Genomic DNA, 14,417 nt, shown 5'->3' on the forward strand with positions numbered 1-14,417 from the left:
TTTATTTTGCATGGATTTAAATTATAACAAAACCATTAACGCTGATCCTCTGTGCTATCATTCTTCCTGTATTGTGCCAACTGATCTCTTGTAGGACACAAAGTGCATTTTTCTCAAAGCACCTTCCTTTTCAGTAAACTTTTTCCTGGTATTTGTCACCTGGAGTGAACCAGTAAATGATGTTGTAACATATTAACGCATCAAACCTGTTAGGATGTCCAAATTCTCACATATTTGTTCTGACTTCCATATCATCTTATTATATTTGTACATATTCCCGTTATGACCTGGATGGTGTCTTTTAGCTGTGGTGCAAGAAGAGTTGTTCTCTGATTGAGAACAGCTTATATATGCAGCTTCAAACTGGCTTCTTTTTATTTTCCCATGAAGTTAGAATATGTATTTTTTGGCAAATTTTTATCGTGATACTGCACACATTAGGCAATAATTCGTTTTATCTGCAGTTCCTTAACTTTTGACTGAAAACACAAACGCTTAAGTTTACAGACAGTTGTCGTTTAAATCACCAGATGCTACATTAAGTCATTATGAAAGAGGGACAACATGACAAAACCTATTTATCTGGAAGAAGTTAGTAATATTTAACCAGTAAAGGACAAACAAGACAGTTGTAAATTCCCTCAGAGTGTATGTGTGCTACCTCATTCATCGACTTCAGCTGGGTTTTCTCATATTGTGTGCTCAAAGTCCACAAGTACTGTCACTTCTAACTTCCATACACCTAACGGTGTGTGTTGTTTTAGGTGTTAATGAATAAAGCCATCTCATGGAGAGAGTTAGGAATTATGAGAAAGCACTCACACTCTCTTTGTCTGACACTCTTCCACCTAGTGATGTAAAATGGTTTGTAAGTAAAATAAAAAAAGTAAAATAGATGTTCACTGTTGTCTGTTTTGCACATTTAACTTTTACCTGTCATACCACAAATGCTTTTATGCACCAAAGAAATATAAATGCTTACTTGCCTCCTTTTTAATTGCCCAAAGGATGTTTTTTGGTTTTTAAAATATAATTTACAGCATTATCTTGTTTTTTCTAGCTAACTCTGCGCATTTATTCAATGCAACCAGCATGCTGTTATCAAATACTTTATTATTTTTGCCTTGACAGTGTTCACGTTCTTCATTACGATATCCTCAATCAACACCTCCTGATCCAGGAATTGTACATGACTGCATAACTGATAAGACTATCAATCAGATTGTGTTATCTAAGAATTAGCAAGTCAAAGATCAGTAATTAGTATTTATCAGACAGGACATTTTGTCTTTTTACCATTAAATCCAATGGTAATTATCAGCTCAACAGATTGTCTAAATATAAATACTGACCAATAAAGAGACCAAGGTAACATTTTGACTCTGCTTTTCCTTGGAACTGCCGAGCTTCCTCCTCGCAGAGCAACCCTTCCCCACACAGCTCCACCAGACTAGCGGCAGCAGGAATCAGCAAACATTCAGTTTATGGTTATAAACAGCAGAACAGAAATGCATTGCTGTGTTCGCATAATGATATGAGCGTTGGACAGAGCAGTCGCTTCTTCAAGAAACAGGCCAATTTCCAGGTGTTATATTAGGAAGTCACATTACTTCTAGTCGTGTTTAATAATTGCAGCATTTTTATAACAATTCAAGGTAACCTAGTTACTTCATTGTGCGATGAAATAGAAATGTGCCTGGAAAATACATAATACTGTCCCTTTAAAATAATAATATAAAAATTCTCTTCTCAGCACACAACAACATTTCTGAGCATGTACAGTATATGTTCCAAAACAGCGTAACAGAGACTCAGAAATTATCTTTAAATGTATTTTTACTAATCTGTATTACAGATTCTGCAATGCATTTCACAACCAAAGTATCAACTTCAATTTTGACTGAAAATAGAGAACGCTTGACTTAATGCAGCATCTTCTTCTCAAACACCCATCATTTGACTGTCATCCACTAAAATAAGAAGTGTTGTGTAAAGAATAAACCAAGGAATGACAGATTGGTTTTTCAGGAGCAGGTATGACAAAGAGATGAAGTTGATAAAAATGGTGACTTAATCAAAACTAACTGAATGACATCGCTTCAAAGCTCAGAATAAGTATTAATCTAAGAATCTTATTTAATGTCACATTTTTAGTATAGTTACATTGCCAGTGGCTAAAAAAGGTTTTATCAATTCAACAATTAACCATTTGATGTATTTATGCACAGTTTCAGAGGAAGAAGATCTAAAACCTAACGGGAACCTTTTAGTGTTCCGCAATGCTTTTGTCAGTTGTGAGGAAGAATACTCTGCTATCATTATGATTAACTAAATTAATTAATGAGGAGCGTCTTGCTTTCTGGAATTCAATCGTTAATGAACAAATACAATTTTTTATTTCCTGTAAGAAAAATGCTGTCACGTCTACATAATTTGTAACCGGTCTTGTAGCCCGTGATATATTTGCTAGACTTTAAAATGTTTATAAGATTAAAATACAGCCATAAATGTGCAAGGACATTCAGTTAAAATGTTCACAGTTGTTTCTAAAATGCCACAGGCAATGCAACAGTACACTGAACGCCTGATTGAAGCTACAGTAAAAATGTTGACAAACAGCCTACAGCAATTAAAGGTTTACATTACACGTACAGAATTGGATGACAAAGAGAACTGACACACCAGCACCTCCTACTGGTAAATAAATCTCACTACAGGGCATCCATATTGCCCTCTTTTTAACATCCACTGGAACAAAATGATGCTGAATAATGCATCATTTTGTTCCAGTTCAGGGGCTTTTTTAAACTTCTGAGACCATCACAGATTATATGTTCAGGCACATCAAGATAACAAAACTATTATCAACTGAGTAGATTTGAAGACACAATTTTGCTGTCTCAGAATAATAACTAATAAAAATAAATTTCCTGCTGTTACACCCAACACTAGACTCCTAGACAGGATTAGCTTTAACCTTGGCTGCTATCTTGATTGTAGGCACCACATAGCAACTATTTAGGTGTAACGGGTGTACACATATTTGTATTCGTTCAAAACATCTGGCACTGTGCTGTCAGTTTGATAGTTTTTTACAGAAACAAACTTCTTGGTTGAATAAAAATACTTCTAGACCTAATTCTTTCTGGCAGAGGAATGATATTTTTGGCCCAATTTCATGTGGTAAAAAAGGTGGTGAGAATGTGTCTTTACAGATGATTTAAAAAGTCCTGACGCAATATGGGGTGAAAGTCCAGATTATCCCAAAACTAATATAGAAAGCCAGATTACACTTCACAAATGCACTCAGCAGTAATGTCTTTAGTTCTGGACACATATTTTGTAGCCTGATGACACAAAATGTGACGTTATACTTCAGGTAGTACTTGTGTAACTCGTGTAATTTAGGAAGTTAAAGATTTGGATGAATTTGGTCTTTCAAATGCACAATGTTGAGGAATGTCCATCAGAAAGCCCTGACTACAGCAGTTTATCCAAGCAGGGTCAGTATATCCTACAAATGCAATGCAGAGTAAAATTCTGCCTACGAAACATTTAATGATTAAGATCTGTGGGTAAGAAAAGCGTTGTAACCATGAGTCTGTCAAAAAGTTGTTTTGAGGTATTGCTTTCCTGTTTCTCTGTAACTATTGCCCCACACTGAGGAGAAATGCTGTATCTGATGTGATGCTGATAACAATAATAACAACCACCACATCCATAAAAACAGAAAAAATGTGTTACTGAAGAAATTCTCACTAAAAGTCACTGAGAAACCTTCAGCATGTTACAGCAATGATGAGTGTGTGCTCTGTCCCTTCCCCCATAACATCTGAGCAACTTACAGAACCAATTCATTGTACTGACTGCTGAGACTGAACTGATGCTCAGTTTTCCAATCGCTCATGACATTATGCAATGGATGTTCATATGTTTTAATTCTGGTGCGTTTTTTATTACGCTTTGATCTCGGGATTATTTGTTCTGTCGGTGTTAAAGCTTCTTGAGCGGATACAAAACGTAACAAAATCCTCGTTATGCAACATCCCTGCATGTTTGGATCTGCGAGACGAGCTCAGGGTGCTGCTTTGAGGTTTTTCAGAAATTTTGTTTCTGGCTTTAGGAAAGATAAATGCTGTCTGTGATGGAGATGTTGAGTCTGTTTTTCAATGTTTCCAGTCTGATACAAACCCCATTTTGGTGGTAAGCTTATGTGTCTCCTATCTCAGCCTCACAAGCTCTCCATGTGCCTGGCTGGTGCTGCTTTACCATATGCCAGCATATAAAGTATGATTCATTGCTTTTGGTTTCTTTTTGCATCTCAGAAAGGGTTTGCATGTGTGTATGCATTTGTGTGTTTAGATGGGGGTGGGGAGTACCATCCTGATTGGCTGAAGTATTTTCTCTGGCAACGAGCAAACGTGATCCCGCCTGCAGAGGCACTGCAGTGAGTGCTGCAGTGAGAAAAAGAGAGAGGCAGGCAGGAGGGGGCGGGCAGGCAGAATAAACTACATGAATAAGGATTGAGCCAGAAGCACAGAGGAGACAGAGCACTGTGTGTGTGTGTCTGTGTGTGTGGGTGCGCATGTATGCATGTGTGAGAACACTGCGCATGTGTGACTGAGCGGACTGTGCAGGAGAAAGAGCAGTAATGAACGCCAGCTGAGGGATGACAGCAGGGGAGAGGGAGAGAAGGAAAAGACAGAGGCTCACCTGAAGACGAGAAGAAGGAGGCAGTGATAAGAAAGCAGGACATAGTGGGGCGACATTTGAGAGATAGAAGAAGCTTGGATCCCTGCACAGAATAAGATAAATGGTGTGTGAGTAGAAGCAGATAAACTGGGATGGAGAAAAGGACACGGGAAGAGAGATTTCAGCTCCAACTCGAAGAAAAAAGACAGTGAAGGAGAACGAGACCAGAGAGCCGATGATGCTGAGCTTGATGAAAGCAGACTGATGTGTCCACCTTGCAACAGCTTCCTCCATCTTAACATTTCCTCCATGTTGTTGATGCTCTGAGAACAGAGACGGACAGAAGAGAGGAAGACAGCATCCTCACCCAGGCAACAAAGAAGGCAAAGCCGTCATCCAACACAAACAGCTCGTTGAGACAGCAAACAACTGGACTATGACAACAACATAATGCGGACAGGTGAGAATGAGGCAAAGGTTTACATCTCTTTCAATGTGAAGATGTGTACAAACATGGGAAAGAAGAAGGCTTGTGTTCTGTTTTCGTTTGTCATTGCCATGCTTTGCTCAGATGTTGGTCTGGGTCGAAGGCATTATGTTCACACGCTGATCTAAAAGTGAAGACAAACCAATCACACCCACCGAGCCACAGCTTCTTGTCAGCAGAGATGAAAAGCCTATCAGACGGAAACGATGATTTGAGATAGCTCCTGTGTGAGTTTGGTTGTAGATAATGGCTAGAACGTTTCTGTGACATTTGCCAGATGTCTGCCCAGGCAGATAGCTGGGTTGGGGGGAAAGCAATGGTCTTTTCTGTATTTGTCAGCAGCCACAGATGCATCTCCATAATGGCCAAGCATCGGCGCTGCAGTGAGAGCGCCCTGTGCACCATGCTGCGATTGCATAACTGCTGCTTCATCTAAACTGCACCCCTCCCATTCGTGCAAAGCCGTGTGCGGCAGCAGCTGCTTCGTTGCATGAAGATCCGAGCAGTTTGCCTCTGCAACGTCTCACATGCCATCCACTTTAAAATTGCACCGAGACATCTTTAATTATTTGCCCTCATCGATCAAGCCGCGGCCGTTATTGAAAAGCCTGGGCACTTTCCCTCATAAATCTTCAATGAGGTCTGTGTAAGGAAGAGGGATGCATTGTTCATGCGTTTATTTTTTTTTAGCAGCATGTGCAGCTCTGCCATGTTGGCTTGGGAGCAACACAGGCGAGAACAAAGAGCAATTGGCTGTAATGAATTGCGAGGCAAAATGGCCGATGTCTGCTGCCATGAATGACAGCAGACTGTTATTCAAATCAACACCTCGGCAAGATAAAAAACATAAACATTGGAAGGCATTATACAGTGGAAGTGCGACAAATCGGCAAGAGGGCAAAGGGTTATACACCTTTAGCATAAAGTCAGTCCTGTTCATCATCAGAATTTAGTAATATCCAGTGATGGAAAAACATGAAGTAAATCATGGGATTTATCCTGCTAAGGTCCTTACATGTTACATAACACCAACACGCAGCATTATAGCTCACATAGGTTAGGGAAGAGATTTGTTGACATTTTTGTCTCTGCCAGAAAACTGTTTGAGAACAAATTCAAATCTCCTCATAGATAACATACTTGGCATACTGCAGGCATCTTACATCGGAGGCATAAATACCCATATCCTCCGCTCCGTCCAGGATGACACTGTGATAAAAAAACAACAACACAGTTTTCTGTGGATTACTGATTGATAGGGAGACGACATACTCATGCACACTCCTATCGATGACTCATTCAGAACATGGTGCCCTGACACAGGCTCCCATCCACACAGGTGGACTCCGTCTTGTGTGATAGAGCTGACCGGGGCAGAGTTGTGAATGTGAATGAATGCGTGTGAAAGTCTCTAGGGAACATGTGTGGTGTTTTCTTTATCATAAAGAATGCTGGTTGATGTTTTTCCTCTTCTCCATCACATGCTGGGCGCCTTTAAAGATACTAATTTTTTTTTGTCTCCCATCGGTTTGCTATCAAATTGTTTGTCTCTGGAGGAATGTGAAAGGGTGGTGCTCTGTACATGATGGAGTTGTCTGAGGGTAAGAATGTTCTAGGATGGATGTGTGTGTGTGCGTGCGCACGTGTGTGTGTGTGAATGCAACTCTGTGTGTCTTTAATTGTATAAGGAATCTGCAGCTCAGAGTGACTCCTCCGACATCTCTGTGGTCAGTTCCTCCTCCTTCTTGTCGAGGTCAAATGCCTGAAGTGATTTCATTAGTAATAATTCCTCTAGCGGGAAGATGACCCACGATGGTGTGGATGCAGTAAAACACTGTGGAGAGCTCCAGCCATTTACAGGATGTACAGAGATGAGCTCTTTCTATAATCCTTCATCGACTAGGAGGAAGGAGCTCTGAAGCTGACCCATCAGCAAATTGCCTCCATTAATCATCAGTCATTTTCATACCACCGTAACCAAATTATTGGGGAATTTTAGCTGCTTTGTCTCTCTCTGACTCAATAGGTTCCCAAGCTGTATGGTGACTTTATTAACAAAATATTAGGCATAATCACAGTCAATTTATTTAACACACTGTATTCATCTACTTAGCATATAAACATGCAACCATTTGATCCCATCTGACTTCAATAATAATAATAACAAAACACAAAAATCTGATATCCTTCCTGTCATTGATGGCTTCATACAGCCAACAACACTCTTCAGTGTTGGCGCAGTTACGTAAGAAAACTCAAAGATAGCTAATTGCAGCACCAGTGAAGTCTTTTGAAATCAAATCAAGAGGCACAGAGATGTAAGAAGCCAATTAAGAGAAAATATTCTTTTCAGACTTGGAGATATTCCTAAGTGAGTAAGTAAACTTGTTTTTCTACACAGTTCCTTTTACAGCTCAAAAACCTCAAAGTGGTTCAAAATGAAAACATATAATAAAAGATGAAAACTCAAAATAAAAAGTAGCAATCAGAATACATATACAGCATAAAACTATTTAAAAGTCAGGATAAATGAGTTTTCAAGTGCTTCTTAAAAGTCTCAGCTGAATTAAGACACCGCAAAGATGAAAGCAAACCAATCCACAATCCAAGGCCCACAACTCTAAAAGATTTATCACCTCTGGTCTTAAGATGTCTTTGAGGAATCAACAACAATTCATCAGACTTGAAAATTTCAGACTGTGAGGAGAGATTACAGATTCATTCAGAGGGTGAGATAAAGCTAAGCCTTCAGCAGACAACAGGAAGGCTACATCCAATGCAGAAAACAACTTAGAATTTTGAGGTTTAATTCCTGACGAGAAACATGCTAGACTTGGAAGTTTCTTTTAATACTTCAGAATTTAGTAGGGATAAAAGGGGAAGACTGCCGTTTTAGTAATGCTATTGATTCTAATTGCTAATGTGAAATGGTGAACGTTAAAATGTCAGTTCAGATTTCTAGGCGTTTTTCATTTTTGCAAATTCCTTAATACTCAATCATTAACATCAAAACCCATGTTTCAAATCCCTCTGAAGGTATGACAGAGTAAACCTTTGCTTTTATGGGGTGCGGCCTCTGTAAACTGAACGGTTTCCTGAGCATCCTGCTCGAATACTTGATCATTAACTTTTGGGTTTGAAAAACAATGTGAGGGCCTGTAACTCTCACTTCTATTTGTAAATCTGATCCTGAGTTTCTCTTGTCTTGTGGGCGAATCTGTTTTCTCCATCTTGAAGGTGGGAGTTGTGTGTCAAATTAACACCCACATGACTGAGTGCACGCACAGTGTGTATTTCTTAGCACATGACAATTGACCTCAAATTTAATCCAGCACCTAGTTTTAGTACAGATTTTAGAGTAAAATGGAAATTCAGACACAAAGAGAAGCAGATAATCTAAACAGGAGATATAGCCACACTTATGTTTGTATAAGGCCATACTGAGCTATGAATCTAATCAAAACTTCAAATTTGAAAAGGTTTCTGCCTCAGATGGAATCAAACCTCATAAAGGAGTTTACCAGTTTTTAATGTCAAAATGGTTTAAATGTTGTTAAATGCCAATAACAACACTGGCATTTAGTGCCAATATTGTTATTGGCATACATAACAACATTATGTATTCAATTCATGAATCTGTGAGGGATTTGTGAATCGGCCAGTTTTTCATTGATCAACTCCAGTCAGTAGGACAAATGCTAAAACAATCTGATAAAAAAAACAACAAAAGAGATCAATGCATCTCTCATAGACATCACATGTTTTATGATTTAAAAAAATAACTTCACTTATACTGTATGACTTTACCTTCATCCTAAACACATACAAGATGGTAAAAGCCACAGAAAAGTCATGCTACATGCTTAGTTATTCTGCCCAGCCTCATGAAATGTGCATGAAAGCTTCCTCTGTGTGCCCTGCACACGTTGTGCACCAGAGGATGAGAAGGAAACAGGCTATTTTGGGGAAGTGTTCCAGCACTGCACTGCTGCTTAGGTGCATTTTGTGAGCTACAGTGATTGGTAAAATTCTGAGAGGAGCTTGCAAACAGCCATTTATGCCCGAGTGAACAAATATGTCAACAGACTAATGAAGAAATGGGGGTGGAGGAGGAAGAAGAAGCTGTCAAATGTGGCTTACTTCATCACAAAGCACTTCCGTCTGTTGAGAAAGGGGGCATCTTTCTCACTCAGTGTGACTTTTCAGCAAAGGTTGGGGGCAGGAAGCCACAGAGAAGTGCGCAGCTAAACAAACCATAAATAGACAGCAGGACCGGCGCTGGTTTTCATCTCTTCTGTCTTTTTTTCCTCTCCGTCTCTCTTCGTCACTATGTAGGTTACCTCCTCTGCTCAGTGCGTTTCTCTCTCTCTTTTTTTTTTGCGTATAATGAATCATCGCTGTCGACAGCCGAGCACAGAATGGGAATCGTGCCATCCGGCAGTCATTGTTTTGGTCAAGTCAAAAATGTTCATCTGAGCGTTCGTTATTTTTTCACTTGCCCACTCAGAGTATGACACAAACCCTCCGCACAGATTGTGACCTCTTCCCACGCATGTCAGAAGCAAAACCGGAGCAGTTTGAATGAGATGACTGGGTGTACTGGGTGTTGACAACAAACAGGAAGAAATGCAAGTGCACAACCACGACTATGTCAGAATTACCTGCCCTTTCAACACAGTGTGGAAAAATACATCAACTGCATCTTCACAGACCTTAAATATTAGAATAATAAGATAAAAAGTAAATGTCTGTGTTCATTTCTTTGTGGCCAAAGAAATCAGACGTAAAGAGAAACAAAAAATGGCTTCTTATATTATATTTAGATGCTCTGCAACTGTAGGAGGCAATGTTTCTTCTCAACATATCGCAGTTGCTGTTCCATGTACTAATTCATCACTAACAGATGAAATGAAGCATGTATTATGAACACATATCTAACATTTTCTTTAGTCTAGCCCTGTGTGCTGCAATTTGTACTGACAAACAACAGCACTGCTGATTTTTTAAATGACTAAACCATAATATAATAATCTACCAATTTGTTCTCCACGCTCCCCCAAAAAAGAAAAATATTATTATTTTTTTTATTTCTAGTTAATGACTCATTCAATAAAATATACATGGTTTTTCATCAAGGATCAAAAGATTAATAGACCAAAATGTTTTCAAGAGAAAGAAAATCCCTGAAATCCAATTTATTTAAAAGTTTATTAAATCCATAAAAAACTAAAACTGAGAAATATTGTGTATATGTAGCCAAAGTATAAAACAATTTTGTTTCCTGGTTAATTTGTGGGGTTGTATGCTGAGGTAGCCAGGCATTCGTCAATTCTTTAATGGATATGTGACAAACTTTGTCTGTCTTGTGCAAGAAACCTCTTTGAGCCAGAAGGTGAAGCACTGAGAGTCATATTAGATAGTAAGATGATCACATTTTTTTTCACAAAGCTTGCTATGCCTTGATACACATGCTTAAGATAGTCAGTAGACATTTCATCGAAGGAAAATGTGTTTTGTTTTCACTCTACTTGTTTCCGTTTTGTTGACAGAACAAGGAAATACTCTAAGTAATTACCCTTTAAAACTACTTCAGATCAACCCTGGGCAGTTTGTGATTATAATCTTCGGTCTTGGCAGCAAATTAATGTTATGTGCTGTGTCAATAGAATGGCATGCTCCCTGTGTCGGCCTCCAGACTGTAGCTACATGGTTATTATCTCTCAAATTTAAAGAGGCAAAGCTGAGCAGAGGCCAAGATGGAACAGGAAATGGGACAGAAGTTTTTCCCCTAATTAATTAAATGCTGCTGGAGGCGATAAAACAAAGAAGTTCAGTCAAGCAGGAAATTTGATGTATTTACAGTTGCTTGTAAAACATATTCACATTTTGACATGTCATGTTTAGCTCCTGTGGATTTCATGAGCTAAACCAACACAAAGTAGCCCATAATTTTCAAGTGGAAGGAAGATAAAAAAAAAAAAAAGGTGTCCAGTGATGTCTGCTCCTGCCATACATAGGCAGGGGTTCTGATATAGTTTGTATTGAAAGATTCTGCATTTTTCAAAATAAACTTTCCAGTTTTGAGTCTTGATTAGAAATTATTCATTTTGAAATTGCCTGAAAAGTTTTCAGGTCTCATTATTGGTGTGGAGCATCTTTTGTGGAGTGTGGAATAGCGTTGTCTCACTGTTGTTTTGTCGCTTCTGGAATAACTTAGAACAACAACACTTCAAAATGTCATAAGGTGTAGTGGTGGCGGTGAGGCAAACGCAGCAGACCCAGATGAGATGCGAATGAGGAGTTTAATAAAGACCAATATCCAGGAAAAACAGTCCAAGAACCTGGCAGCACTGCTGAGCGGAAGGCTAATGCTCACAACAGGTAGCAACAGGAGTTCACAAGGACTTAACAGCAAACTCAGGGAACATCAGACGAGGACGTGACGAAGACGTTACCAAGACGTTACCAAGACGTAACTCAGACGTAGGACCCGACGAAGACACAGACACACAGGTGACACTAAATACACAGAAGGTAATCAGGGAACGAGACACACCTGGGAACTAATCAAAGGGAGACAGGACAACACGGAGACTCAGAAGAACTCAGAATAAACACAAAAAACACAGATCACGACACAAAATTTATAAATCTAGGAGTTATCAAGTAAAGAATAGAGAATCCCAAGCTTAGCACAAATTATTAAAAATAAAATGTTTTGATCTTTAGAGCATTTAATTTTATTTAATTTTACTTTTTTTTATTTTTGCAAAAAATAAAAAATGCAAAAATAAATAAATAATTGAAAGCACTCTTGTGTGTTTTATTGGCTGCACAGAAGAAGATGAAATTTAATGTAATTTTTTTTTTGGGAACTTTATTGACCCTATTTTGATTTCTAAATAGGGTACAATGTGGGTACGTCAAAAAGCAGGTGTGAGTTGTAAAATCTAATTTAAACCATAGAGAGTTGTATTTATTACGCTTTCTCAATATGTTGTTTTTTGAAAGCTAGAACTAACACATTTTCACTTTTCACTTTTCACAGATAAGTGGACCAAGAAAGTCACACTGAAAAAGGAAACAACACACCATCGAGGCATCTGTGAAACTGTTATTTTCCCTTCTGCATAGTTATGATGACTGTCTGAGAGTTTAAATACAAAGAAGTTTGTCACTCTCAAAAATTCAAAGAGCCAGTCCAACACATCTCTAAAGCATTATACAACACCTCCAAAAGAGATCTCCTCCCTACTGCTATCAAGAAACTAAGAAAAAGGGTAAAACAAGCTCTTCTGATCAAACTGGACCAACAGCAGAGAGACAGACAGAAGGGCCTTCTTTCTATCTTTCTTTCTTTCTTTCTTTTTTTGATCTTTCCTACACACTCAAGTCAACTTCTGACATAGCCAAAAAACACAAAGTTCAATAGTTGTTTATGTGAGAAAAAATGTGTTTCCTTTTGCAAGTCACAGAGTAAATTGCTAGGAAATACTTTTGGACCTTTATGAACTACCTGTAGTCAACATACTGAGTGAATTTAAGAATTCTTAACCTGTGTTGTGTATGTATGTGTATTGACCTTCTGGGTGCAGTGATTGAAAACATATCTTAGTGCTGAAGTATTTACAATTCTTGCGTACTTTGTAGATATCAGAGAGAATACAGGAACACCAACCTCAGTACTGTTAAATCACAAAAATCTGACTGCATATAGTCAATATTTACCAAGTTCTGTGAACTAGACTGTTAAATAATATACAATAATTCTAGGTTTATTTATAATATAATAGGTTTGCTCTTGCAGAGTTTGAGGTACATGTAGTGTTGGCTACCGTTCTTTCATTCATTGACACTCAGACGGACAGAAGCACCTTGAAGGGGAGATCTTTGAAGGGAACATGGAGGCATCCATCCGTCCCCATGTCCCGTCTAATGGCTGACTTCAAAGGAGGATATTAATCTTCTTCCCCTTGTACAAGAGCAAGGAGTGCTCAGCGCTGATTAGAGCTACAGCCCGTCAATCTCAGAACTCCAAAGCCTTGCGAATGTCCTGCCTCAGGCGTCAGCCGCTGGCCATCCCCATGGACACGGTCAAGATCATCCAATCGGAGAAGTTTCCCAGAGAGTGCCCTGTTCCTGTCACCCAACCTCGGTATGCCCCAGCTCCAAGAGTGGCGTGGGATGGTGGTGGTGAGGGTGAAATTATTGTCAACCAGGCCTGCAGTGACCTGACACTGGACATAGCACCGTCTCCCAGGCCAATGGTGTCTCCTCCGGCCCCACTGATGCGCAGGGAACACAGCTTCCTGGCGCAGCGCAAAACCAGTGCCAATGAAATCTGCTACCACCAGTTCCACTACAAGATGGAAGACGTCATAGTCAACCAGTACGTGCTCCGTTCCTCCTCCACCTCTTCCTCCACTTCCTCGTCCTCATCTTCAGGCCCCGTCATGCCGTGCGAGCCCCTGGAATGCCCCACCTGTGGTCACACATATAACTTTGCGGGGAAGCGTCCGCGGATCCTCTCCTGCCTGCATTCGGTGTGTGAGGAGTGCCTGCAAATCCTCTACGAATCATGTCCCAAGTACAAGTTCATCTCCTGTCCCACATGTCGGCGCGAAACGGTGCTGTTCACTGACTATGGCCTCGCTGCTCTGGCCATCAACACCAGCATTCTGAGCCGCTTGCCCTCCGACCCCAATGGGCCCGTGCAGTGGGGCGGGGAGGCCGACCGCAGCTGCTACCAGACTGTGCGTCAATACTGCCAGTCAGCCTGCACCTGCCAGATTGCCAACCCGTTGTCCTCCTGTGGCATCATGTAGACAAGAGGGAGGAGGTGAGGACACTGCAGATAAGACTTGATGCTGCTCCCCACCAACACCACTCTTTTCATCTATAAGCTAAACCCTTTCTGCCAAGCCCCCCTCTCTCACATGTACAGTAAATAAATCCCTTCATAGATGTTATCTCTCTATATTTAATAACACAGATGGATACTGTGTGGGACTTATGGATGCTGGTGATCCAGTACGAAGTAAATAAATGTATTTTATGTATGGACTGGAAAAATATTCACTGTCTCTCATTTGGTTGGATGTGTTTGTCATGACATCTCTTTACATGGGAATGCCAGGGGAGGTATGTCCCCCCAACCTAGGAGAATAAAAATTAAGTAAATGAAAAAAATATCTCAGAGTGGTCTTTTTTTTCCCCAGTGCTCTGAAATATATTAATT

At 39.8% G+C, this 14,417-nt stretch overlaps 1 protein-coding gene across 1 annotated transcript; it reads left to right on the forward strand.

The window, feature by feature from the left end:
• Positions 1 to 4,441: 4,441 nt before the first annotated feature.
• On the forward strand, positions 4,442 to 14,360 carry rnf208 (ring finger protein 208). Its single transcript, XM_044144173.1, has 2 exons — positions 4,442 to 5,152; positions 12,228 to 14,360. Exon 2 carries the CDS (start codon positions 13,228 to 13,230, stop codon positions 14,002 to 14,004), a length of 777 nt encoding a protein of 258 aa, XP_044000108.1. The 5' UTR covers positions 4,442 to 5,152; positions 12,228 to 13,227; the 3' UTR covers positions 14,005 to 14,360.
• The last annotated feature ends 57 nt before the right edge of the window (positions 14,361 to 14,417 follow it).

This window comes from Gambusia affinis, linkage group LG17 (assembly GCF_019740435.1).
Source record: "Gambusia affinis linkage group LG17, SWU_Gaff_1.0, whole genome shotgun sequence".
Lineage (NCBI taxonomy): Eukaryota > Metazoa > Chordata > Actinopteri > Cyprinodontiformes > Poeciliidae > Gambusia > Gambusia affinis.

Excerpts from the sequence above, each read along its gene's own strand:
- rnf208 (XM_044144173.1), top strand. The coding sequence starts at position 13,228 with ATGTCCTGCCTCAGGCGTCAGCCGCTGGCCATCCCCATGGACACGGTC.